General features: G+C 48.5%; 4 protein-coding genes across 25 annotated transcripts; 1 reads left to right on the top strand and 3 right to left on the bottom strand.

Annotated features, from left to right (window-relative positions):
- Positions 1–7,532: 7,532 nt before the first annotated feature.
- LOC112900269 (disease resistance protein RGA2-like) lies at positions 7,533–12,880 on the bottom strand. 9 transcript variants are annotated; one of them, XM_025969066.1, is made up of 4 exons: positions 8,800–12,880; positions 8,346–8,533; positions 8,128–8,259; positions 7,533–7,944 (listed from the first exon to the last, which is right to left on the bottom strand). In XM_025969066.1, the coding sequence occupies exon 1, from the start codon at positions 12,801–12,803 to the stop codon at positions 8,811–8,813; it is 3,993 nt and encodes a 1,330-aa protein (XP_025824851.1). In that variant the 5' UTR covers positions 12,804–12,880; the 3' UTR covers positions 7,533–7,944; positions 8,128–8,259; positions 8,346–8,533; positions 8,800–8,810. The 9 variants fall into 9 exon arrangements, with proteins under 9 accessions (XP_025824851.1, XP_025824849.1, XP_025824852.1 ...); XM_025969064.1 differs by having other exon boundaries at positions 8,128–8,239; XM_025969067.1 differs by having other exon boundaries at positions 8,128–8,235.
- A 2,129-nt stretch (positions 12,881–15,009) lies between these two features.
- On the top strand, positions 15,010–17,800 carry LOC112900983. 14 transcript variants are annotated; one of them, XR_003230224.1, is made up of 3 exons: positions 15,010–15,560; positions 16,784–16,905; positions 17,017–17,800. XR_003230224.1 is itself a non-coding variant. In XM_025969782.1 (3 exons), exons 1-3 carry the CDS (start codon positions 15,314–15,316, stop codon positions 17,678–17,680), a joined length of 423 nt encoding a protein of 140 aa, XP_025825567.1. In that variant the 5' UTR covers positions 15,010–15,313; the 3' UTR covers positions 17,681–17,800. The 14 variants fall into 14 exon arrangements, 2 of the variants coding, with proteins under 2 accessions (XP_025825567.1, XP_025825568.1); XR_003230220.1 differs by having other exon boundaries at positions 15,010–16,629; positions 16,784–16,883; positions 17,605–17,800; XM_025969782.1 differs by having other exon boundaries at positions 16,784–16,883; positions 17,605–17,800.
- Positions 17,801–19,863: 2,063 nt separating this feature from the next.
- LOC112900641 (UDP-glycosyltransferase 92A1-like) lies at positions 19,864–21,288 on the bottom strand. The gene has a single exon (XM_025969478.1). It carries the CDS (start codon positions 21,286–21,288, stop codon positions 19,864–19,866), a length of 1,425 nt encoding a protein of 474 aa, XP_025825263.1.
- A 938-nt stretch (positions 21,289–22,226) lies between these two features.
- On the bottom strand, positions 22,227–26,424 carry LOC112901530 (ankyrin repeat and SAM domain-containing protein 6-like). Its single transcript, XM_025970463.1, has 6 exons — positions 26,153–26,424; positions 24,785–24,849; positions 24,431–24,702; positions 23,088–23,162; positions 22,939–23,001; positions 22,227–22,564 (listed from the first exon to the last, which is right to left on the bottom strand). Exons 1-6 carry the CDS (start codon positions 26,266–26,268, stop codon positions 22,520–22,522), a joined length of 636 nt encoding a protein of 211 aa, XP_025826248.1. The 5' UTR covers positions 26,269–26,424; the 3' UTR covers positions 22,227–22,519.

Genomic DNA, 26,424 nt, shown 5'->3' with positions numbered 1-26,424 from the left:
GTAGTACTCAGTAATAATATGAAGACGGAAAAATTTATTCGGTGTAAAAATTGCAGTGTCGAGCTCTTTTTTAGGCCATTTAAATCTCCCGAGTGGTATGCCTGTTACGTTTAAGCACCTGGTCCCGTTTTAGCCATTGCTCATAGCGTGTATGAGATCTTTGTCTCGTGTACGTGTAAAGGTATTAGGCATGACAGAAGAGCCGAGGTTTCACGGATTAAGGCATGTGCTACCCGGTAGATTAGCGACCGTTAAGAGGAGACAACGAGCAGAAAGTAGTCATCATGCGACAAAGAGGATGCGCAGTGTGCAAAAGTAGTTGACAAAGTGTAGCTCTGGAGGGTTTCAATGCCCATCGAGAGTCGTACATGGATAAGTAGTCGGCGAAGTGTAGCTCTGGAGGGTTTCATGCCCGTCGAGAGACGTACACAGATAGGTAGCCGATCATGGAGTAGCCCCCAAGGGTTTCATGCCCGTCGAGAGGCGTACCCAAAAAGGTAGCCGATCATGGCGTAGCCCCTGAGGGTTTCATGCCCGTCGAGAGGTGTACCAAAAAAGATAGCCGATCTTGTGAAGAACAAGTCAAAAAAGGTATAAGTCACTTAGCTTGATTCGTGGACGAATGTCGACGAAACGGTGGAGCTCGTTGATGGAGCTGCGATGATTCGTTGATGAAGCTCGACTAGTCGGAGTCAATTCCGACTAGTTTTCAAGTCGAGACGAGTAGTTGATGTAGTCGTCGGCGGGCCATCGATCGTCCTCGCAAAATTGAAGTAGTCGAACTCGTTGCTGCTGCACGCGGACATTGCGGCACGAGCCGAAGTTGAACCGGGTCGTCGAGGTCGGCGGTCGCGGTACATCGACGTTGCAGCACGAGGTGAAGTCGAGCCGAGTAGTTGAGGTCGATGTAGCCGTTCGTTGAAGGATCCGATGATGAATCGATCTGCCGATGCATATGTACGAAGTAGCAATCCGCCACCTTGAGTGGATTGATGTTGATAAAGAGATCCTTCAAATTCACCCAACGATCGTGACGATCGGCCCCACGGTGGGCGCCAGCTGCGATGCAGTCCCATGAGCCGAAAATGAGCGTCGTGCCCTCAGAGAGCACGACACTGATGAACTTAAACGAAGCCATCGAGTTCGCCGGTGGATCTTCGACGCGCACCCGTATCTGGCGCGCCAGCTGTCGGTGTTTTACTCTCACCGAGGGGTATGCCCAAGGTGGTAAGTTTAGGTGAGGAGACGCCGAGATCAGGAACTCGAAGGTGCAAGGAACACAAAACTTAGATAGGTTCGGGCCGCGAGGTGCGTAATACCCTACGTCCTGTGTGATTTGTATTGCTTTGGGTGTAGAATGAGATGTTTTGAGGGGGTTCCGCCCCCTTATATATCCAGGAGGTCAGGGTTACAAGAATCCTAGTTCAATACTAGATAAGGAATCGTAACCGAATACAACTCGAGTAGATTTCTTCTATACCGACTAGCTTTTATCTCCTATTCATACGAGATAAATAAGAGATAAATGAGATAAATAAGAGATAAGACGAGCTTTATCTCTTAAGCCTATCTAAACTACGTTATGTACACAGTCCCGTGGCCCCAGGTCTGACAGCGTCCACCTCCTCTGCCTTGCTATCACAGCTCAGCTTTAGCCTCTCCTCCATCAGAGTGAGAGCTGGGTTGCAGTCGGTGAGCCCAGCTAGCTCAACGACGCGCTTGGCATAGGCGGTCTGCCGAAGTGTGATCCTGGAGTCGTCCTGGTGCACCTTGATGCCCAGGTAGAAGGAGAGAGGCCCCAGGTCACTCATCTGGAAGGTGGCCTTCATCTCTTCCTTGAACGTCGCCACCTCCGCATCCTTGGTGCCGGTGATCACCAAGTTGTCGAGGTAGACGCCCACCAGCAGGACATTTCCTCCATTGCCCCACCGGTAGACGGCCGCCTCGTGCGGGCTTTGCTCGAAGCCCATCCTCCTGAGCATGGAATCCAACTTGGAAGGCCCTTGGTGCCTTCCGCAAGCCATAGAGGGCCTTGCGTAGGCGCAGCACCTTGCCCTCCTTGCCGGGGATAGCGACTCCCGGTGGCTGGTGCACGTAGTCCTCCTCCTTCAAGTCGCTGTTAAGGAACACCGACTTGACATCCATGTGGTGGAGACGCCAGCCCTCCTGGGCAGCCAGCGCAAGGAGGAGTCACACGGACTCCATCCGTGCCACGGGAGCGAAGGCATCGTCGAAGTCGATCCCCTCCCGCTGCAAGAAACCTCGTGCCACCAAGCGAGCCTTGTGCTTGATGATGGCGCCAACTTCATCCCTCTTCAGCTTGAACACCCACTTAAGGGTGATTGCGCGGTGACCACAAGGGAGATCAGCAAGCTCCCAGGTGCGGTTCTTCTCAACCGCATCCATCTCCGCCTTCATCGCGGCACGCCATGCCGCGTCTTTCTCGGCCTCTGTGAAAGATCGAGGCTCGCTGTCGTCGCACGCAAGATGCAACTGCCCCTCCAGGTCGTGAGGCACTAGTCCCGGCACTGGCTGGTCGCCGAGAAGGTCCTCCATCGTACGGTGCCGCAACGGCTTGCTGTCGTAGCATGCGTTGATGCGCTCCTCATCGTGAGAGAGCGGGGTAGCGAACTCCACCGGGCTAGGCTTGACGTGAACTAGTGCTGGAGTAGACATGCCCGGAGAAGTGGCTGTCGGTGCTGGAGTGCATGGCGTCACCGACTGAGGTGGAGCCGACGAGGAACTAGTCGTAGCTGGAGTCGTGGCTGGAGAGCGTGGTGTCACCGGCTGTGGTGGAGTCGGCGAAGACGACCTCGTCGCAGCCCGAGTCCTGGCTAAAGAGCGTGGTGCTGCTGGGGTAGAAGGCACCGGGGACGGTGAAGGCTCGGGGACTAGGGTAGGCACGCTCATCGAAGAGGAGCTGCCTACTCCCCCAGCTCCCTCGAAGTGGAAGTACTCGACAGTGAAGTCGTCGTACGTCGGAGTCGAGCCGTCGTCCACCGCCTTGTCCCATGCCCATGCTTGGCCTTCGTTGCACACAACGTCGCGCGCGGTGCGCACACATTGTCTTCGCGTCAAGGATGCGGTAGGCCTTCGAGCCCTCCGCGTAGCTGATGAACACTCCCGGAGTGCTCCTGTCGTCGAGCTTGCTGACGTGGCCAAGCTCCTTGGCGAACGCGAGGCAGCCAAAGACTTGCGGGTGGGAGACCGCCGGCTTGCGCCCATGCCAAGCCTCATATGGCGTCCTACCGTCGAGTGCCTTAGTAGGCGAGCGGTTGAGGATGTAGACAGCCGTCACCACGGCCTCTCCCCAGAAGACAGCCGGCATCCCCCTCTGCTTGAGGAGGGCTCGGGCCATCCCCACAACCGTCTGGTTGCACCACTCGACGACGCCGTTCTGCTGCGAGTTGTACGGCGCGGAGTAGTGGCGCTGAATGCCCTCTTCAGCGTAGTACGACGTGAATTCAGCCGCCGTGAATTCGCCGCTGTTGTCGGTGCACAACACGCGCAGCTTGCGGGCGCACTCCACCTCCGCCGTAGCCTGCGTGCGCTTGATGGCGTCCGCAGCCTCTCCCTTGCTGCCGAGGACCATCACCCACATGTAGCGGGAGTGGTCGTCGACGAGCAGCAGGAAGTAGCATCTTCCTCCCGGTGTGGCCGGAGTCACCGGGCCACACAAGTCCCCGTAATGAGCTCGAGCCGCTCCTTGGCTCGGAAGCTCGCTTGGTGGGAAAATGGGAACTGTCACTGCTTCGTCAACACGCAGACGTCGCAGAACTGCTCCACATGGTCGAGGCACCGCAGGCCTCGTACCATCTCCTTGGCACTGAGCCGCTTCAGGTCCTCGAAGTTGAGGTGCCCGAAGCGCTCGTGCCACTGCCACGCCTCGTCATGCCGATGAGCAGTGAGGCAAAGGGGTTGTGCCACCTGCACATGGAGAACATAGAGACGATTTGCGCCCCTGGTTACCTTGGCAATAAGGCGATGCTGGCGATCCCAAATCCTCGTGACTCCATCCTCGACCATCACGCGCGAGCCATTCTTATCTAGCTGTCCCACGCTGATGATGGAGTTCCTCAACACGGGAATGTAGTAGACTCCGGTAAGCAGCCTGTGCTCACCAGACTTGGCGGTGAAGACCACGGAGCCGACGCCCTTGATCTCCACGCCGGAGGCATCTCCAAACCTGACGGAGCCTCGGACGCTGGAGTCAAGCTCGGTGAAGAACTCTCGTCGGCCAGTCATGTGGTGGGTGGCACCGGTGTCGAGGCACCACCCATCGGTCTTGTCATCACCGGAGCCATCGCCGAGAAGGGCGTGTGCCTTCGGCTCATCAAGGTGGAGGAGAGCCGCTGCGGCCGGTGCTGCTGGAGGTAGCTTGATGCTTGTGTGTGCCAGAAGCAGAGCAAGCTCCTCCTCCTCCGCCTGTGCAACGTGAGCCTAGCCGCGTCGTGGCTGTCGACAATCCTTGGCCTAGTGGCCAGACTTGCCACAGTTGCGGCAAACATCGTCCTGTGCCGGCTCGCGCTCGCCGACGGCACCACCCTGGGCGCCTCCGCGCGCGCCATCCTCGGCACATCCTCGTGCCCCAGCCTGGGCGCCTCCCTGCGCCTTGCGCGGCTTGCCGCACTTGCGGCCGTCTGTCGTGGAGGAAGACTCCCCCTTCTTCCCGTCACCTCGGCAGACCTCCCACTGCTTCCCAGCGAAGTGGAGCTTGCCGCCAATGGTGACAGGGTTCGAGGAAAGCTGTGGCTCATCAGCGTCGACGACCTTGAGGCGACCAATCGCCTCCTCGATCGACATCGTGGAGAGGTCCACTAGAGACTCGACCGAGCGAACCATCTGCTTGTACTTTGGGGGAGCGCAACGAAAGAGCTTCTCGATAGCTCTTTCCTCGTCGTAGGAGGCATCGCCGAACTGCACCAGCTTCTGCATCAGGGTGTTGAGGCGGAGGGCGAAGTCATCAAGGTCCTCACCCAGCTTGAATGCTAGGTTCTCCCACTTCTTGCGAAGTGTCTGCAGTGTAGACTTGCGGGCGCGATCGCTGCCGATGCGTGCCGCAGCGATGGCGTCCCAGGCCTCCTTGGCAGTCTCCTTTTGTGTGAGCGAGAACTGCATCTCGGGCGGGACTGCAGCAATGAGGGCGTCCATCGCCCGTCGATCCTTGTCGAAGTCGACATCGCCGTAATAGACCACCTCCCACAAGTGCTGCACCTGGATTCTGATCCTCATGATCGCGGCCCACTCGACGTAGTTGGTCTTGGTGAGGGTAGGCCACCCACCGTCCCTGACAACGGCCTGGACCCTGTAATGGCCTTGGAGCCGGTCTGGGGAGAGGGTGTCGCGCCGCCTGTGAAGGACGCGCTCTCCGCCGAGCCTGCCGTGTCGTCGGTCACGGGCCATCTCAGCCTCCAGCTGAGCAACCCTCTCCCGCAACCGCTGGGCCTCCAACGTGCGGCCATCAGGTGTGCCTCCGCCCAGAGCGCCGCCGCCATGCGCGCCTCCGGCAGGAGCGCCGCCGCCGTGCGCGCCTCTGCCTGGAGCGCCACCGCCGTGCGCGCCTCCGGGAGCACCGTCGCCATGCAAGCCTCCTCCAGGAGCGCCGCCGGCACGCTGGCCTCCTCCAGGAGCGCCGCCGCCGTGCTGGCCTCCTCCAGGAGCGCCGCTATAGGCGTGCTCGGCTGCCCACCGCGCCGCACGCTCTCGAGATGCATCCATGGCCAGCAGCTCGAGGTCTGCGTCGGCGCTGTCGTCAGCACAGACGGAGCTGCTGGCGTTGCTGCGCAGAGCATCGGCCTCTGCTGCCGCCGCACGTGCTGCAGCCGCCGCCGCTTCCGCCTCCACCTCCGCTCTGGCTGCAGCCAGCTCCGCTGCTGCCAGCCTCGACGTCCTTGCCGCTGCCCACTTGCGCTCCTCCGCTGCAATGAGTTCGGCCTCCTGCTGGCGCTGCACGTTCGAGGCGACCGAGTGCCGAGAGTGTCCTACGGACATGACGCCTGCTGGGGGGCGGCTGCTGCTGCGTGGAGTGGATCCTCCATCAGACAAGCTGCTGCTTGTCTGTACAGAGGAAGGGAGTTGAGCAGGAGCAGCCGGAACTGCTTCTGCTGCCGGCAGGGGCTGCTGCGAGGCTATGGAAGGGGATGAGCAGGAGATGCTTAGGCTACAGGATAGTACGGCTCTGATATCAGTTGTTAGTAGTAGAATTTTCACTCTCATTAAGAGTGAAGATGACACTAGGAGTTGGGAATTTTCTGGGTTTATTTCTCAAATTCTACCATAATGCCATACCCTCCAAGGGGTTAAAGACACATACTTATAGGCTGTTAGCCAGTCAAGAATATGCTAGATGCTAGATGCTAACTGCTGTCCTAAAAACAGTCAAGATACTGCTATCCTAGCTGCTCTAAAAGCAGTCCAAGATGCTGAGAAAACTATCCTGGCCACAAAGACCAAGTACATAGACTTATTTCTATATTCCCTGGCTTAGGAATATTCTAAGCCATCCAAATGATGGTAAGGATCGAGAAAGAAAAGGGCCGCGAAGAAACCAAGTAGCGTAGAACCTCATCAACGTGTATATTTGACCGATCCATTTGGTGAGGGCAGAAGAAGCACCGGATCAATCGGTGGCACGATGATTTGCGGGGAACAAAGTTGCTTAGGAATACAAACGCATTTCGAAGGAATCACCGAATCAATCGGCGACTAGAGGGCAGCTGGGCTAAAAGTACCGGAGAGACCGACTCATTCGGTCACAAAGAAGACTGAAAGCACCGAACCAACTGGTGGGGAAGGCGACGATGGAGTTCGGCTCTGGAATCGGCGGTCAATAATGCATAACCCAACTGGCTGTTGTGACGCTGCTACATATGATTGCAGCAGGGCCAGGGTGCCATATATAGACCATTAATTAGAAGGACGAGGACTTGAGGAAAATAAATTCAAATGCTGCTGGACTGGACCTGTAGTAGCAGCAGTACACTTTTCACATTCTTATCAGCTACTATGAGACTGAGCCATCAGCCATACATGCTGTTTCTCGTATCGCCTGAATTGCTCTCGAGCGATAGCAACGGATAGGGTTTGAACAGGAACATGGGGTGTAGTTTTTTCTTTTCCACTGCTTCCTGGTATTATTCAAGCCTTGATGAACTGGAATGTATATTGTAAGATTTGTGATTGAAATGCTGCGTAAACAAACTCACAGTGATACTAAACTTGCAGCACGGGCAGAATTCCACTCAGACTCAGCTAAACATATTTATATCTTTATTATCCTCCCAGGTTTTGTGCACAGTGACGTACTGGTCGATCTTGCTCGCTACTCTTCTTCGAACAGGAGCAAGGATGCCGCCTCGGGATCCATGGCCAAGAACAAGAACCTTTGGAATTGGAATGCGAAGAAAACATGGTTTTCCTTTTTGTGCCAACAGCACGCAGATGTACAAAGTTGACCATACCAATGAAATCTGCACTCCATAAAGTACTACCAGATTTTCTGATGACATGGCATCAGATTTCATAAGAGAGAGAATGAACCAGTTTTTTTTTATCTATAACCGATGAATACTAACTCTTGATGAGTTATGAAATTAAATGTTACGTGGAGTCTACGAAACAACAGTGAAATTACGCATTGAAGGGGTAGTTTCAAACAACATTTCACTGCCTTCTTGCTGAGTATGTGGCTATCTTAGAAACATATAATTCAGTAAAAAAAAAGGATGACCGATCAGCTGGAAAATAGAAAGAAAGCAGACCAGCCAAAAGGAGCACGTTACAGCATTGTAAATCTCTCACCCAGCTCTTCCAATCCTCCCAAACTTTCCCCCCTTTTTTTTCTTTATTGGGCTTGAACCACTAACTTCCATAGTTTCATTAGCATGCTATTTGGCACTTCTGTAGTTTCATCTGTTCTATGCAGGCGTGTGAGATCATGCATTCCTGCAGTGAGGACAAAACAGGTAGATAGCTAATCAGCTGAAATACGGAACAAAAGAACAGCGCAGACCAAAACAAGGAGCATCATGATGTCATGTAATCATGCAAATATCTATATTCAACTCTCAAGGCACGCATAGCTTGGTCAGTATGCAGAGTCCCATGATAAGAGCAGGAATCATTCACCTGCTACATGGTTTCTGCAGTTGAGAGTACAGAGTAGTAAACAGCCGTGAAGTCTGAAAGGCTCTCAGCAAGGCTCCGAGGCATATCTTCTTGCAGCCAAATCACATCCTAACTGAAAAGCAAAAGGACGGCCTGCCATACTTAGAGGGAACATTATCAACATAGTAATTCGAACTAAATATGAGAGCATAAAAAAATATGTAGAAATATGGTCTTACCTCGAGAAGTTCAGCTTTCTAGCTTTCATTAATCGTCATTGATGTACATACATGATAAGGGAATCATGTAATCAGATGATTGAATGCATTTATGGAGAGATACTGATATAAAAAATCCAGTGGACGTCGAACTTCAAGGTATTCTAGATTTCTGGTTACGAAGAACGCTACTCTTATATGATGGTATTCTGAGAATGGACAGCAAGAAAGAAATTTTAGTGAAAACATAAATGTCATCAACATGGATGCATTTACTCAGTTCATAAACTTCATAGGATTATGATTTTTCAGTTCAGTAGTGTATGTAATAAATCTTTTAGAACCCGCGAGTTTAAGACCCCTGTTCTTAAACTCGAGTTGTATTGGTTACCTTTTCTTCTTCTTAATGAAAAACGTGCTCAGGCACCGTCACGAAAAAAGTTCAGTAGTGTATTAAGTAACCATGTCTGCTTACCGCTTCTGGAGTTAAAATCTGAAGGTGTTCCAATGGAATAAAGGAGAACGCCAGTAGTAACCCATGTAGGAACTTGACCCGTATCCTGATGGTCTATGGTCAATCTTCACATCCCGGATGCGTGCAATCCTGTGCCAGTCACAGCCTATTCTTTTTTGGCATCTTCTCCCCAGCACAGGGTGGCATTCAATGATTAATAGACGCTCTAAGGAGGCAGGCAGATCTGGAAGTGACTGGAGCAGGACTGCGTTGAGAATTTCCAAGGTTTTGAGGGAAGTAAGACTTGCCATTATTGAAGGCAGAAACACCAAGTGAGTAGCATTACGCACTGCAAGGCAGTTAAGATGGTTGCGGTTTTGCATCAACCATCCCTCAGGCAAACATCTATGGCTCTTGTCAATAGTCAAATGAGTAACTGACTTGACTCCTCTCAACGGCCCATGCTGCAAGAGAGAAGGACTGCTGATTCTCAGTTTCTCTAGTTTTGTAAGCTGTGAAGGACAGACAGCAGCAGCTTGGCGAAGATCAGAGCCTTCAGTATGTTGCTTGTCAAGCATGTCACATCCATTGACGTTCAACTCTCTGAGGTTTGTCAGTTCTTCTATCCCATCTAAAGTGGCAAGCTTGCTGCAGTTAACAATTTCCAAATGCTGCATTGTTGCAAGATTCTTAAACACTTCTGCTGAGGGAAGTGCTGTCATCAAACAATCATATAACTGCATTGAAATAAGGGAAGTGTGACTGCAAAAGGAGTTGAGCAGAGAAGTATCACCAATACCACATGAACCCATATAAAGATTTTGAATGGACGATGGCAAACTGATGTCTCTCTGTGGAGTTACTAACACACAATTATCTAGCTTCAGTGCAGTAAGGGAAGTTAGACTGCAAATGGACTTGAGCAAAGAGGTCTCATATCCACCACAAGAACCAATATAAAGATGTCTGATAGATGTTGGTAGACTGATCTCTGCCTGTGGAGCTATCAGATTTGGGCATTTCACCAGCAAGAAAGTTTTGACAGATGGGAGTTTCTGCAACTGAACCATTGGCAAATGCATCAAATTTTTACAATCTTCAACATGTAATTCCTCCAGACCCTCAAAACAATAGTTTGGCTCCAGCATTACTAGGTTTGGACAGTGAGAGATTATCAACTTGAAGTGTGATGACTTTGGCGGTTGAGTTGTTTCAGTACAACAATATGTTGCAGGAATAGTAGTTAAACCAACATCAGATAGTTTAAAATAAGCAAGAGTAGATGGTAGTGCAGGTACATTTCTCAATGCTTTGCAGCGTTGGATTATTAGTACCTCAAGCTGGGGAAACAGATTCCTGGTCTCAGGTTCAACCCACTCATCTAGTGCTGGAAGGCCTTCAATATGAAGTAACTTAAGAGATGGGAAGCCAAAAGGGTTCTGACATCCGTAAACGGAACTATTTATTGTTTTCACTGTATTCATATTCCTTAAATAGAGATACTTGAGTGAAGCTAGTCTGCCAACGGGCGGAAGATATTGCAATTGATGACAATCAGAGAGAGAAATATATGTCACATTGTTGAGAATTGGGTTTTCCATCCAACATGGTGATCTGGAACCACTATATCCACTAATCTTCAGCTTAGCAAGACTCGTGTGAGGCTGAAGGTGATCTAGCACTCTTTCATCTATACCTGCATCTCTTTGGCCCATATGCCAACTGAGTGACAACATATTAAGGCTTTCCTTTTCACCCAGCTTTATCAAAGTAGCTTCTTCTGCATTGACGTTTTCAAGACCACAAGCTTCCAAATAACGGAGATCTTTTAGATTCTTAATCTCACTTGCGAACAAACCATGCCGATATTGAACATAATGAAGATTTAATTCTTGAAGAGAAGTCAAACGTCCTAAGTAAGGGGGTAATCCAAATACAGAAACGGAATTGTCTAGATGTCTCAGACTAACCAAATTTCCCAGCCGCCATGATACCAATGAACATGTACTTCGTAATATTTGGAGATGATATAGCTTGTATATAGAACAAGGGAACCAAATGCATTTTTTTCCACCTTCCATCCATGGACTCGGATGAGACAAGTACCGCAGGTGCAAAAGGTTACCAAAAGCATCAGGAAGCTTCAGAACTGAGCATCTGTGTACATAAAACACCCGTAATTTAGTCGCTGCATTCATCACGTTTTGAAGCACAATCCATTGATCTCTTTGATTTATTGTTCCATCGAAGGATATGAGGAGAGTTCGGAGTTTCTTTAACATAGAAAAATCTGTGATCACAGCATAATTTTTAATTATAATTATTGCATGCCGAACTGTTTCTGGAATAATTCCATAAGCATCGCTAGAAATTCTAATGCATTCTTTCATGGAGAATGCACGTGCTAGCTCATGCAATAGATCATGTAGCACATAGTATTCATAACAGGACACACCAATCTCACTGCCACCGTCATACTGATGTGTCGACACATCTGATCTCAGTTCAATGAAAGACTTTTTTGATAGTATACCCAAGTAATAGTCTCCTACATCTTCTGGAGTCTGGCTTTCATCGACAGATAGCTGAATCAGCCCTGAACCCATCCATAACTCAACGAGCTCTTTCTTTGTGAATCTATAATCTTCTCTGAACATGCTGCAATACCGGAAGCATGCTTGTAGCTTTGGAGACAGATGATGATAACTCAATCTTAAAACCTTCATAACACCTTCATTGCCATGCTCAATACTAGAGATATTTTCTCTCAATATTCTATTCCAATATGTGCAATCCATAGAATTGTTCAGCAACCCACCCATGACTTTTGCTGCCAATGGGCTCCCACTCAACTTCTTAATAATTTGTTTGCTAACTTCTTGCAAGTTAAAATGATTGCTAGGATTTACCCCAAAAAAGGCATGCTTGTTGAAAAGTGCCAAAAGATCATTCTCCTGCAGCCCCTGCAATCTCATAGACTTGGTCATCCCTCCTAATACTCTCTCAGCGATGTCTACCACTGATTGCATACGAGTTGTCAATAAGATTTTGCTTCCCTTCTGACCTGACTTTAATGGAGCTACTAATTTCTCCCAGTCAGGTCTCCTCTCATCGTTCCATACATCGTCAAGTACAAGCAAAAATTTCTTTGAGCTCAGCTTCCCTCTAAGGATCTCTTGAAGAGTATTTAGACAAATGACATCAGTACCTCGTCCAGTAATTTCTTGTATTATCTTTCTTGTCAGAGCTGGAACATCAAAGTCATTGGACACACAAACCCACATAGCAGAATCAAAGCACTGCTTCACTCTTTGGTCATTGTAGGCTGCTTGCGCAAGAGTGGTCTTGCCCATGCCACCTATACCCACTAAAGCAAAAAGAGTGACATTGCAAAACTCTTGATTTTGATTATCACCCCCTTGCTCGATTAACCACTCAACTATCTGATCCCTCTCGGTATCACGGCCAATTATAGTTTCCTCAATCATAAAGGAGCTAGTCTCACGAGGATTAACAACATCCTTCTGATGGCATATGTTCCTCAAACTACTAGAATCAAGGTGATCCACAAGTAGGATGAAACGCTCCACACCAGCAGCAACCTCATCAAGTTTCTTCATGGCATCAGCCATCCTTTTAAAAGTACCACCATTGAAAGTAGTATTGAACTGTTGGATAAACAGACTCTTACAGTTGTACAGAGAGCTGCACACCTTGTTGCCTCGAGATTTCACCTTCTTCTCAAGTTTGTAGTACTCCACTTCATCAAGCACATCCTCAGCCTCCTCGACAGCATCCCTGAGCTGCCAAAGCCACGCATCAAGCGCCTCGCTCTGGTCCCTGATCCGCTCCATATCAATAGCATCAAAGATTAATTGAACTTGTGGGAGAGTTCTTTCCAGCCTCTCCTTCACCGATCTCATCCCCTCCATCTTCATACACCTATCCAGATAGTCGAAAGACTTGCGGACTATTGCAGAGATGGCTGAGGCAGCCACAGCTTTGCCAGCAAAAGCCAAAGCCATTGTTAGAGAGAAGGTGAGGAGGCTGACAGAATTGGGGGTTATAAGAGCTGCCTTGCAATGGAAAGACTCCAAAATCTAGGAAGGTGTAACGCAAGTGGAGTTTTGAACTAATGACCACTTGTGTTCAGGAGTCATCAGGCTGACCAGCAAAAGCGACCCGAAAAAGAAATGTGGTCCCTTATGCTGTATAATTGTGGAAAGTAACCAAATTCTGGCTGCATATTCCAAAAATATATCTTTCATGGACTGGGCTCCAGCTATTTTAAATGCTCATCGACCATTGTCGAAAGCAAATTCATGCAAGCACTATAATTAATTACTTAAAGGGATTAATAGAAATAAACCAACACTCCGGTGCTTATGTGAACATATTTACTCTTTACTTTGACCGTTCTTCCTTTCCTGTTCATACATTGTCCACCGAAAACAGTAGCAGTTGCTGTCAAGATCAATTGACTTCAATGGCCTCTGCTGTTCTCAGTCTAAGACCATAGAAAAAATGTGTCCTTCGCCTCTTTACTGCTAGCGCACAGCCGCACAGGTATGAAAGAGTGTGAAACCGTAGAAAAATGACTGTCCTTTGTATGGCCAAAGACAACACGGTTTTCTAAATTCACATTTTATTATTTTCGAATAAATTATTAGCATAGCCACCTATTGCCCATTCTGCGATGCAATTTCATATACATGTTTGCTTTCAATTTCGTCCCAAAGCAACTTCTTTCTTCATTTTATTCCAACCAAAGCGAAAAGGACCTGCGCAAAGTACTAGCAACAAATCAAGGAGCCCAAAGCAGTTATCCTTGGCACCGAGCAGTTTCGGATTGGCTAATGATATAAATTTCTTTGCTATGAGTGAGATTACAGAGAGTTCTGAGCAATCATCATATAGTAGAAATTAAAGGGGCGACCAGAGAGTATAAAGGCTTTATATAGCTTACCGGAATGCCAGTGCCAGCGCCGAGGTCGGCGAGTCGCAAATGGTGGATCCCAGAATCCAGCTGGCTTCCTCATCCCCTCATGATACGATTGGCCCACGCACTCCACCGTCCTCCTACTTTCCTGACTTCGGATCGTTCAGAAAAGAAAAAACGAAAAGGGATTTTTGCAGGTCCCCGCGCCTTCGTTTGTCCGGTTGGGTACATCCACGGGTAGAGTTGTGCCTGCTGCGACAGGCTCCTCCACCGTCGGTGGCCAACTGGCCATCGGCAGAACTGAGCGCGGCGAGGTGAGTGGTGGGCGCGGCCGCGCGAAGGCCGGCGGCGGCGGCGGCGAACACCGAGAGCGAACACGCTGGGACTGGAGAGCGGTGGAGAGTGGGCCGGCAGCTGGTAAGCGTGAAATTACGGGCCGGCCTGCGCCTGTCCACGGGAACACGTTGGCCTGCTGTAGCGGGCCAGTCCCAGCGCTGGAGAGTGGGCCGCGCTGATCCTCTCGTCGCCGGTTTTCAAAAAGGGCCCAGTCCAAGCGATTGAAACTGGAAAAAGCTAGTTAGCACAGGAGAGGAGAAACATAAGAATAGCAAGGATGCAGAACACCGAGGGAAATCACTTTCAAGGTGCTGCTTGGTTCAGGTCTTAGGTAGGCAACCGATACCGTATTTCAGGCTTTCAGCGCGGTTGCAAATACGAGGATGCGTCTGCTTAAAAAGCGAATGTGAAAAACTAATTCTAATACGATGATATTAGAGCATTTGTTAGGAGCTGGGTAAGCATCTCCAGCAGATTACTCGTTACTCTCCCTAATCCCTAATAGTAAAATATTATCTTTTGGTAGCAGAAAGTATATTATCTTTTTGGTAGCAGAAGGTGGTCGAGTATATTACCAATTTTATCGTCAATACTAAAATATTTTTAATGATCGTCAAAACACATCTTCCTCCTATTCAAGTGTTGGGATTCCTCCCACCACCCTATCTCCTATCTATTGAATAATCTATTATAGCATTGATTACTTAAAATAAAAAAATATTATTGATAATGGAGTGAGAAAATATATAGCAACACTTTTAGTTCTTCATACCAGTCGTCGTTGTTTGTGCTTTGGGAAATATAAATCTGAGTCCTTATAAAAAATGGCAGGAGCAGCTTGAGTAAAACATTATTTTTTATTCGCGGATTTTAAGAAAATCAAAAAATAAAGTTTAAAATTTGGTAAAGATTTTGTACAAGCCGGCCGTAGAACCGTGCGTCTGCACGGCCGCTCCATCTGCCACCCACTTCACCACACTGTGGGGGTGAATCGGCCTCCCGGACCCACTAGTCGTCGGCATTCCTGTGGAGGTCGGCGCCAGTTCATTTCGCGTTTCTCCTTCTGCACTCTCTAGGGTTAGCTTCTCTCCTAGCACAGATCTCAGATCCAATGGAGTCTCCCCTCCCGTTCCTTCGGCAATCGATTCGTCCTAATTGCTCCTGGATCCGGCGATTTCGCGCGGTGGGAACCATAGATCGGAGGTGGGGAGGCTAGTTGCGCCTCCACTGGCCGCATGCCTCACGCCGCCGCTCGAATCGATGGATGTCAAGACCCGCGTCGTCGTCGTCGTCCTCCGCCTGCCGGTAAGAGACGCCTCTCAATCCGTTCTTCCTGCTATCGTTTGCCAGTTGTTGGTGCTGGTCGGGGTGGGCCTGAATCAGACGGAGCCCAACCAGTGTGTGGATTTTGCGATTGGGATTGCCTTCGGGGTGAGATTTAGGGAATTTGATGCGCGATCCTCGCCGGCATCAGGGATTACACGCCGCCTACGGAAGATCTCCCTCTGTCAGTCACTCTCCTTTTTCCTCTTATTCATTCTTCCTCGGGGTTTGAATCTAGAGGCTAGTTTCGACTCTTGTTAAATTTCCTACGCTACATATTTGGATTGGGCATTTTGGTTCTGTTGCAATGACGATAGTGGAGCAGGAACATAACAGCTTTCACGATTTGAATCAGTGATCACTGATGCATATTTGGGTTTCATGATGATTAATGAATGACTTTTGATACTTTAGAGCACTGCAATTGTATGCACCATTGTTTCTGCTCTGCTGCAAAAATAGTATGTAACGGTAGCTGTTCTGCCATGTTTTCAGCGGAAGCAGTACTTCATGAATTCATTACTTATAGCTTTGGTGTTGTTTATGGGGACCTAAGCACATCACCTTTCTATGCTTATAAAAGTATATTCTGTGGAAAGCTCCGTCAATACTCAATACGAAGATGGAGAAATTGCAATCAGTGTACTTTCCTTCATATTTTGGACATTCACTCTTATTAGAGTGCATGACATCTTGCATGTGCATCATCCTATATGGTTCCAACCTATGTTTTTGGCATGTCATTAGTGTAAACTGTAAGCTACTTGCCCCCTCGGATTATTTGGTTTTCACCCATTTACACAATGTTTCAGAGTGGCCTTTTTTTGTTCATGTCTGATCTATGCATGAGCAAATGTGATAATTAGAAGTAATATTCTCATTTAGGAACAATGTTATTCTTTGTTAGCAAAGTACTATTCTCAGTTAGGCAAAGTACTATTGTCAGTTAGCAATGTTCTATTCTTAGATGGGCAAAGTAGTGTTTTTAGTCTGGCAAAGTACTGCTATTAGCTAGGCAAAGTATATTGTGCTTCAGTTTATTTTAGTAGGCAAAGTATTATTCCTGGATATAGCAGCAGTTGCTTCCTGTGTTGTTTAGGCTAAGATAAGCTTTGTTTTTTATGGATATGATTTTGATCCACTGGCAAATTGATTCGCTTCGTATTAATTTTTGTGCAATTAGTGTTTAGAGGGACTAATCATGTGGCTCCATCCAGAGGATTTACTTGTATCAGAACTTCACTTTAGCTAAGGTCCCCACCTCCATGCTATGTTCCTCTTGTTCTATTTTTTGCCATGATGAGCCCAGATATTTTATCTTGTAGTCAACATAAGCTAAATCAACTAGCAAACTATTCATTTTAGTTTATAATGTTTGTGTTCTGATTTAAGAATTTTCATTGACAGTGCCCACCATGAGACACCATGCTTTATTCAGGCAGTTTATAATGCTCTCACTGGAGGTGAATTTGGAGGGCTCCCAAGACCGCAAGAAGTGCATGCCCATGTTGGTGATTTGTCTTCTCTAGGTGTAACAATATACCATTTTGAATTAGGCATAAGCATGATTCTCTGAAATGTTTCATGTGCCTAGTCCAGAGCAATGTTTTTCTTGCTCGTTGTGATTTGCATTTTTGCAGTATAGAGTTGGATAGCTAGACCAGTAGCTTGAGGAAGTAGAGTTGACAATTGATATTGATATTGATGCAAATGGTGTGTACAAGGACAACCCTGCATGTAAAAAGTGGGGGTGAAGAATTATTTGAGTTGAATACACGAATGCTTTTTGTGTCAGAGAGGTAGGCAATTTTTGGCATAAACTTCTAAGCATTTTAATTGGATTAGTTGTCAGAGAGTTGAATACAAGCTATTTATTTTTTTTGGCTGGTTATTTACTATCGCTGGTGCTTACTGTGCTGTTCTTTATCATCTATTTCTTGGAAGCTATTTGAAAAAAAAAAGAGAAAGCAAATATTGTTAGGTGGTTTGCAATTCCACATCAACTTGATTTTTTTCAGATTATTCTTAAACTGATATTGTTGCATGTTCATTTTCTCATAATTATGTGTTATGTGTTAGCATTTTTTCATATTTTGGTGAGTTTTTTGCTATTTTTGCTCAACTAAACAATTTCAGAAGCAAAAATTCATTTTTAATCTAGCATTTTGTATTCTAGTTGAGCATTTTTGTACTGATTCAATTCTTTTGTTTGGTGCTTTGGTGCTTAGGTGTTATAGCAAGCTCACACAAATCTTGATGGAGGGATACCACTTTTTAAATTTGGTGATGGAGGATGATGACTGAAGACTTATTTTTGTGAATGTTTAGAATTTAGATGGCAAAAAATACTTTTGTATATATTCATATTTGCTTACAGCTTTTCAAAGCTTTGCTTGCGATGTCCCCAAAAGTTGCTTTTTATTATATTTGTTGAATTAAATTACCAGATAGAATGTCCGGAAGCAAGTAAAACAGCAGGTGCCGGCTGGCTTTTTGTCAGAAAAGGAAAGATGACCCGCAGGAGGGTTTTCCTTTCCAATAAAGGAGTAGCCGTACGGTAGGCATAGATTACGGCCTGCCGGCCGTAAGTTAGCCACATCCTTACGAGGAAGGACGGCACTCGCGGTGCTGGATTCGATCAGAGACGAGCAATCCGGGGTCTCCGATTTCCAGGGCAAACTTCGATTCGTGTTGAGTTACCAAATCCACTCGAAAGACGAGGCGGAATTACGCCAGATGTGGAGCCCTGATGTACGCGTGCCGCGATTGGGATCTGCCGCGGCGCGCGTAACGAAAGGGCACCCCCACGGTGGGGGGTCCGTCTCCCAGGCGTGTAACTGTGGCGGCTCATCCTCCCCGGGAGGGGTAGGGTGTCGCGCCGCCACCTGACTTACACCTGGGTTGGGTTCGATTCCGCAAGCAGGAAATCAATCTCCCCCAAATCCCCAAAAGAATAACCCAGATTTCCCTTCGAATCGAGAGAGGACAACAGCTCAAGGCGTGCTAGGGCAACCAATCTGATCACGTGAACGAGCTCGTCGATCGATTGGGCATGTAGCAGCCGGGGCATGGGCGGGCCCGAATCGGGGGGCCGAGACCGCCCGTGGCTGTGGACGATGGCTGCCCGGAAGCGGCGAGCTCCGTCGGTGTCGCTGGGTATGGGAGGCGGCCGGGGAACCGGAGCCGTCCCCGGCGCCACATCACCAGCTCAGACCGCACCAACCAGAAAGAAAAGCCAAGAGAAAAACGAGCTTCTTCGCTGGGAATTTCCGCGGCGGCGAAAGTGAATTGGGGAATGTATCAGATCTTGACAAGAGCGAATCCGTGGAAGGCAAGGAGACGCTCGGTCAGATGATCGACTCCGGAGATCCGTGTGGCTGGCCTCAGGAGGCGCTCGGCCATGCTCGCAAGCTCAGGCTCCGCGCCGCTGACCCAGCAAAAACGCCAACCACCAGCGGCTCAAGCTCAACGCAGCAGGGAGAACGAAAAAACACAGAAGCAAAAGAAAAGGGGACGAAATCCAAGAGGTGCACGAAACAGAACAACGGCTCCAGACCGGCGGCGGCGGCGGCGGCGGGGGGGCTCTCCGCCGACCACCTGCGACTGCTGGGGTTGGCAAACGGAGAGGAGGGCAGGCGAGTTGCGGCGCTGGTGGGCTTATATGAAGACGTGGGGTGGCTAGGGTTTTGTTTGTTGCTCTCGTGAACCTTCCTGGGGATCCCGTCTGGGCCCAAAGGCTAAGATTAGGCCCGTTGTTGGGCCAACAATCTATAGGGCTAAAAGGAAGTTCAAAATAAAACAGAGTTTCTGATCATAGCCCCAAACCTCAAATATAGGGATTTAGAAAGATGGCAAAACTCTTCCCTGCCGAATACTTTCACAGAGGTGAGTTCACATGCGTATTTATCGGGGTGATTATGCATACGTGTACGTAAACGTCTGTGTCTGTACTGTGTTTCGTAAGAAAAATACAAAGATGGTAGTCAAGGAAACTCGCGAATAAAAAGTGGTAATCAAGGGGGTACCATGTCCTGATGTCCAATTGGGCTCAGGCGTGGAGCACTGGAGTTCCAGTCCAAGACTTTGACGATATACTTTCGTCCAAAGAAATAAATAGAGGAGAAAATATGCTTTATTTCAACACATTCATTACCATTTCCACCAAAGGAAAACACCCTTCGTTGCTACTTGATACTACAGTGTTCTAGGTTCCATTCTTATTAGTCCTTGAACTAATAGGTTTGACAGTATTTTATATTATAAATTATAGGTTGTATTAAAGATGGGGATTGTTGACATGATATCGTCTATCAAATTTCGATACAAAATTCAACATAATTCAAAAGTTGAAAAGGAAAAAAAAATCAAATATGCTATATATTACAAAAGACTTTGTAGTATATTAGCAACTAGAAATTTACATTAACTCCATACGTTGTGAACGAGTTTTCTAACGAAAAGAAACTGCGACGGAAGTCTTCATCGCATCAGCAATGCACGACGTCGGCGAAGAACCTCTCCATCACTTTCAGTGACGACCCTTCGCCTCCGCTCTCCCTCGCCGCCGCGATCACCTCCCTCATCTCCGCCGCCCTCCGCCTCATCCCGGCGCGCTCCGCGGTGTCGCCGAGCACCGCCTCCACCGCGGCAGCCAGCTTCTCCCCGCTCAGCGCGGCGCGCGTCCCGCGCGCCACCTCCACGCACACCCCCATCTCCTCCGCCAGCACCTTGGCGTTGTAGAACTGCTCCGCCGAGAGCGGCCACCCGAGCAGCGGCACGCCGCTGCCGAGGCTCTCCTGCACCGAGTTCCACCCGCAGTGCGTCAGGAACGCGCCCGCCGCCGCGTGCGCCAGGATCTCCACCTGCGGCGCCCAGCACCGCGCCACCAGCCCCCGCCCGCCCGCCTCCGCCCTCTCCCTGAAGCCCTCCGGCAGCCACTCCGGCCGGAACTCGCCGTCGACGTCGGACCCCGCCGGCGGCCGGACCACCCACACGAACCGGTGCGCGCTCCGCTCGAGCCCCACTGCCAGCTCCATCATCTGTGACGCGCTGATCGTGTACTGCGACCCGAACGATACGTACAGCACGGAGCACGGAGGCTGCTTGTCGAGCCAGCCCAAGATGGCGCCGCGGTTCTTCGCTCCCAGCGCCGGCGCCGGCGGCGTGACGCGGAGCAGCGGGCCAACTGGGTATATCGGGACGTCGAAGAGTTGCCGGAGCATCGCTAGCCCCTTGGGGTCGAGGTTCTCCGTCGTGTTGACGAGCAGCGCGTCCGTGTGGGCGAAGGCGGCGATCTGCTTGCTCACGAAGGTGGACCAGGCGTCCTTCCCGTCGGCCGCGGCGAGGTGGTCGGTGAGCTGGGAGCGGCAGACGGTGACGTCCGGGAACGGCGGCAGCGGGAACGCGTCGTCCGCCGGGAGCGGCACGCTGTTCCAGAGCGAGAAGTAGACCGCGGCGCCGTAGCCGCCGGTGGTGAGCACGGCGGAGTGCGACGCGCCGGCCTCGCGGGCGACGTCCAGCGTCCAGCCCAGGAACATGTCCGCCATGACGTGGACGTCGGCGCCGGGGTCGGCGGCCCTGAGCCCCGCGACGAGGTTCCGGAACGCCGGGCGGAGGGACTCGGAGGCGGCGAAGAGGGTGATGAGCTGGTGGGAGGCGATGCCGGCGCCGGCGGGGAGGCCGTGGCCGGCCGGGTCGAACGGCAGCGCGTGGACCCCGACGTCGCCGCCGAGGCCGTCCGCGGCGAGGCTGGCGCGGAGGGGCCCGGCCGTCCCGGGGGTGACGACCACGGTGACGCGGGCGCCGGGGCGCGCGCGGCGGGCCAGCTCCGCCAGGCAGCGGAACGGCGCGAGGTGGCCCTCCGCCATGAACGGGAACAGGACGACGTGCGCGCGGCGCGCGGCGGCCGCCATGGCGAGGCGAGGGCTTGTGATCGCCTAGCCGGCTTTGTTTAGCTCTTCTTCTCTATATCAACCAAGGGCCGAGCTCGTTTGCTTTTGTGCACGTCGACGTGTTTAGCATCCGACTCCGAGTGGAAAACAAAAACAATTCACGTGCACGTTTTACCTCTTCATTTTAGGGACTGAAAGAGAAAGAGTCGGAAAACCAATTCTCGAGTTAAACGTGTTTTGCAATTGATCAGTCTGCAGCTTATGCAGGATGCATGGAAATTGGTAATTCCAGAGAGTAGGGCACTGCCGGAATTACCAACAAACTATTAAATATGCCTTGCATCAATAAAGTAGAGAGAGCATTAATGCCAGCAGAACAAGACTGGCAGCATTCCTGCATTGTAGTGGCTTGTGCGAACGCGATGCACAAGACAACCCTACTTTAGTCTCGAACGGAGTCCGTAAACATCGGTTTCGCTTTAGCATGATTCTTTAGAATGTGTAGAGCGGGACCCGCAGCCAACGAAAAGACCACTTCCCTCCCTGCTCGTTACGGGAATGGGTATTTTGTTCAGCTCAGTTTGATCATGCCTGAGCGTCAATTTTGAGCCCTAACGCCAAAGGTCGACAGCTCTGGTACACCGGGAAACAAAAAAAGTGGGCGCTAATGAGCACCTCTGCAGAGTCCGTTCCAAAAGGGGAGAGAAAAAAACATCCGTATGTGAATTTTGATTTGCCTACATTCTTTCATCGCTTGGCAACATCGGAAAAGGATCATCTGCAGAGTGCAGTTAGGTCACAGACGTGTGGCCCCAGCCGCACACGTCTTGATCATCTTATTCTCCCCCAACAGACTTTTAATTCTAACTACTCTGGATCAAACCAAAGCTGCGGAATTCTACCAAATCATAGCAGCATTGTAAAAGCATAGCCCCAAAGGCCCAAACCAACCTAATTTCAGATATACCCCCATGGAAGAATTCATAACGCAGTCATATAATACAGCACTCCAAGACCAACCGAACAGCCTCGTTGCATGTATATGGCGCCGTTTAATTAACAGGTGACCAATAAGCTACATCATTGGCGACATGGCCTTCCTTCTAACATCCTAACTTGGCTGAGCATGCTCAACAGGACAGGACATGCGTTGTACCCTTTCCAAGACCCATACAAAGGTTTGTCAAACTTGCACACGAGCATGCCTAGCAAATCTCCACCACCTTTCTACATTTGCTCCTTTGCCAGAGTCCTATGCTCTGGATTCCAAGGCGAGGATAATCTTCTTCCGAGGACCCTGAACACATGAGTTCAAATTCTTCAGCTCAAAATTATTGCGGCGATGTATGGAACAGAACTAACTGATGGTTTGCTAACGGTGGGGTTTTTTGTTAATTAGTTATCAGATAAATGCAAAATGGACAGCAGGTTCCAATAACTTCAGTATAGGCCAACACACATTTCCCCAAATAAAACAGCAAAGCTTATGCGTATGTGCGAGGTGATATGATTAATCAGCAAAAATGGTCCCCACTCACATATCCTAGCTACTCTTATTTAGGATGAAAGACTGGCATTACTCTTTAAATTTGGAAAATGAGGAGCCAATAATTCACCGATAAAGCAAGCAAACTCATATACAGAAAGCACAGATCAATGTAAAGTGCTTACCATTGGAATGCCCAAAGCCTTCAGATCACTGTCAGTCATATGCCTAAGGGCTGCCATGTCAACCTTGTATGATAGAACAAATATTAACCCAAGAAGAAAACATCAAAGAGAATGTGAAAAGTTTTGGCAGTTCAGAAATTTAGTCATACCTCCTCTGCCTGGAAGGTAATTGAATACTTCTCAAGTCCAAGTGAACTCAGGAAACTGTCGAGTGGACTTTCAGCCTGCAATGAAGTCCCAAAAAAAAAAAGATGTCGGAGCTGAATGTAAAGCACAACACTGAAAAAATAGTGCACAGTTATCCTGCAGAATGCAGCACATTCTCCAAATACTGAAATTCAGCTACTGTGTAGTATCATGTACAGTCTCAACTGCTCCACATCAAGGAAACTCCAAACCGAAATCCAACTATCCAAGACATAGCGCGCTAAGTTTATACAACAACAACAACAACAACAACTTAGTCTTTTGCCCCAAGCAAGTTGGGGTAGGCTAGAGATGAAACCCACAGAAAACAAGAATAAGAAACACAAAAAGGGCACAAGCCAAAGGAAGAGTTAGGGGTTAAACAAAGTAACAAAGGTCACGGTTCAGGTACGTTAATTGCTAATCTCCAAACGCTCCTATCCATAGCTAATTCCTTAGCGCTAAGTTTATAAGAACAGTTAATTAATTCTACACTATGTGGAAGCAAAGGTTGAACAATTTCAAATCGGTCCATAGTGGTACATAACCTGTACTCCAAAGCAACTAATCAGAATACCATGATAGCAACACTCAGTTAGTTATAATCAATTAATAGGACAGAAGCATTACACAAACCATTTGAACTGTCCTTGTTACAAATTCTCAATTTATAAACCTAGCACAACCCTTTGATCGATGATGCATTTATGAATCTCATATTTACAAATGAAGATTGTAGGAAAAACAAAAAGGTGTAAATAATGCTCACCACTTCCTTAAAAGCATCTAAAACAGTAAAACAATAGCTATCTCTAAAATTGGTAAAGATAAAATGATATACACAAAAGTTCAACATTTTAATGCTCTCCATAAAACAAATCTTTTCCTTCTGGTACCAAAGTTCATGTTTCCAACTAGAAAAGATACATATGCTCAAAATGGCAATGACTAGTGGACTCTTTGAATTTCATAATTCGTTGCAAGAGGATAGGAGGGACGCATAAGTTCATTGCAAAAGGATTGGAGGGAAACCAAAAAAATAAGGGGTAAATGCACCAGATGTTACTGTTCTTTTATATGTAGTAGTAGTAGAATGTAGCAAGCACAACCCAAAAAATAGTACCACATTACAGCATAGTCCAAAGGGTCCAAACATTAGTGCTGGACTTTGGTAAATGAATAATGACAGCAATACATATCTTCCAGCTTTTGGCCAAGAAATGAAATTCAGAGCGTGTGGAGAGCAGAAAAGATCGAAATTATATACTATGGATCTATGGCAAATATTGTTAGTATGCATACATACCTTTGGTTGAGATGTCTTCTTCGCTGAAGGCTGTTTTGATGCTTTCTTACTTTGGCGCGCAGGCATTTCATCAGCTGCTTCACGCCTTGAAATTTTGACAACTTCTGATACTGGCTTTGGCTTTGGGGGGTCAGCATTCGATGGTTGCGGGTGCATTGTTCCAGACAGCTTCTCGCGTAGATCACGCACACCAGAACTCTTTGCACTGGTAAAGCCTAGTTCAGAACTTCTCATCTGAAGCTTCAATCGTAAATCCCTTGGACCAATTGATCCTTAAGACAAAGCACATATAGGGATTTGTTAAATGGGAACTATGTATAAAATAGATTGCCATATAATGACAAAAAAAGATACTTGAAGCTGGTTCATCATCTTCCCGATACAGATCATGCTTCCATTTTTCGTCTATCTGCCGCTGCCTACAGAGCAAACAAATTTATAGGGATCGTAGAGGTCAGTACATAGACAATTAAATATAGTGGGCACAAAGGAACAACACAAAATAAGATTGTGTCCCAATTACGTTTTAAAATCCTGGACATAACCCTTGTTGGTGTAAAAGGAGCTTAGCTCAGGTGAAAGAACCATTCTGAACTGATTTTGGTCTATTAGAACCATGCTGGAATTTGTTGATAGTTTGAATGAAAAATGGAGGAAATAAAGATTGATCAAGATTAGATGCAAACAACTTAGTAATCCCCAGTTAACTGCTCCCCACCCAGACATCAGCAAGTGAGAATGCTGATAGTCCAATATTTATTCTGAGACCATTTATATGAGCCTTAAACACGTCCATAACTAATGCCAGATGTACCAGTATGGCAGTATGAACAGATCAGCAAGTGAGGAAAAAAAATGAATCAACAAATTGCTCATGGTACAGCCATATTAAATTTCAAGGATTCTTTTTGAGAAGGAAAAACATATCCTACCAAAAACAGAAGGCATAAAAAGCATAAGTGGTTGATTCTTAAACAGTTTACATAACCCCATAATTCACTGCTACATGTATGAAACACTTCCTTCCCAAAATTTTCACTAGTCAGCATGGAATAATTGTTTAGGTCTGCAGCTCCGAAAATACACACTAAATGACAATGTTCACAGACGTGCCATAATGTAAAAGTAAATGACTGAACCGAAAAAAAAAAGGCAGTTCTGTCAGCCACTGATAACTAACAAACAGGAACCAATGTGGCTCCGTACCATCATGAATCCATGGTATCGTTAGGGATCCACAAATCCTCAGGTACATGGAAGCCCATGCTCAAAGTAGCTTCGAAAGGAAAATCGCTAATTCTCATTTTGAACATCAGCAATGAACTAGCTAAACATGACAGCTGCGGCGCGAACATATCATCATCAAGGTGTCACTGCAACAATAAAGAGTTCCCTTTGTTCAACTTAGCTAACAGCACAAATTATGAACCACTCAAATCCACACCACCAACTTAATCCGAACATAACCTATGGACGTAGCACGAGCACACATGGAAGATTCGAACAAAGCATCCAAGCTAAAGGCGTCACCTTCTTCAGAACAGAATAGCCAAAACCCGCGCCCTAACCTAATCTCTGCAATTCTCAAGCACACGGAGAAGCCCGGGATAGGGCAGATTCCCAATCTGGAGACGCCCGCTACCAACGCGATCAGGGAAGTGGGGACCGTAGCGTGACAGGAGCGGAGCAAGGATTAGGAACGGCGCTGCGCCTTGTACTGACCTCTTGGATGCCATGTGGCGGGCACGGCCGCCGGAGCCCGCGCCGGCGGGGAGGTCGCCGTCGAGGCGCTCGTGGATAGAACGCTTGCGGCCGGTGGAGATCTGGTCCGAGTACATCTCTCTCTCTCTCTCTCTCTCTCTAGGAGGGGAGGTGGACAGTGGCACAGGTCTAAGAACTAGGGTTTCGTGCCGGCACGGCCGCACGGGGGTGGAGCAGTGGAGACGGGAGACGGGAGAAGGCAGAAGGCAGAAGGGCGAAGTGGGGAAGGGAGG

Source organism: Panicum hallii, chromosome 7 (genome assembly GCF_002211085.1).
Source record: "Panicum hallii strain FIL2 chromosome 7, PHallii_v3.1, whole genome shotgun sequence".
NCBI lineage: Eukaryota > Viridiplantae > Streptophyta > Magnoliopsida > Poales > Poaceae > Panicum > Panicum hallii.
Note: the sequence above shows the minus strand (reverse complement) of the source record. Positions and strands in the feature narration are given on the sequence as shown.

Bases quoted from the DNA above. Each gene is read 5' to 3' on its own strand.
- LOC112900269 (XM_025969066.1), bottom strand. From the start codon at position 12,803: ATGGCTTTGGCTTTTGCTGGCAAAGCTGTGGCTGCCTCAGCCATCTCT.
- LOC112900983 (XM_025969782.1), top strand. From the start codon at position 15,314: ATGGATGTCAAGACCCGCGTCGTCGTCGTCGTCCTCCGCCTGCCGGTA. The intron at 15,561-16,783 runs GTCAGTCACTCT...TTTCATTGACAG, and splicing joins CCTACGGAAGATCTCCCTCT to TGCCCACCATGAGACACCAT. The intron at 16,884-17,604 runs GTTGGTGATTTG...TTTGGTGCTTAG, and splicing joins CGCAAGAAGTGCATGCCCAT to GTGTTATAGCAAGCTCACAC.
- LOC112900641 (XM_025969478.1), bottom strand. From the start codon at position 21,288: ATGGCGGCCGCCGCGCGCCGCGCGCACGTCGTCCTGTTCCCGTTCATG.
- LOC112901530 (XM_025970463.1), bottom strand. From the start codon at position 26,268: ATGTACTCGGACCAGATCTCCACCGGCCGCAAGCGTTCTATCCACGAG. The intron at 23,002-23,087 runs GTATGACTAAAT...CTATCATACAAG, and splicing joins TTACCTTCCAGGCAGAGGAG to GTTGACATGGCAGCCCTTAG. The intron at 22,565-22,938 runs GTAAGCACTTTA...TCATGTGTTCAG, and splicing joins AGGCTTTGGGCATTCCAATG to GGTCCTCGGAAGAAGATTAT.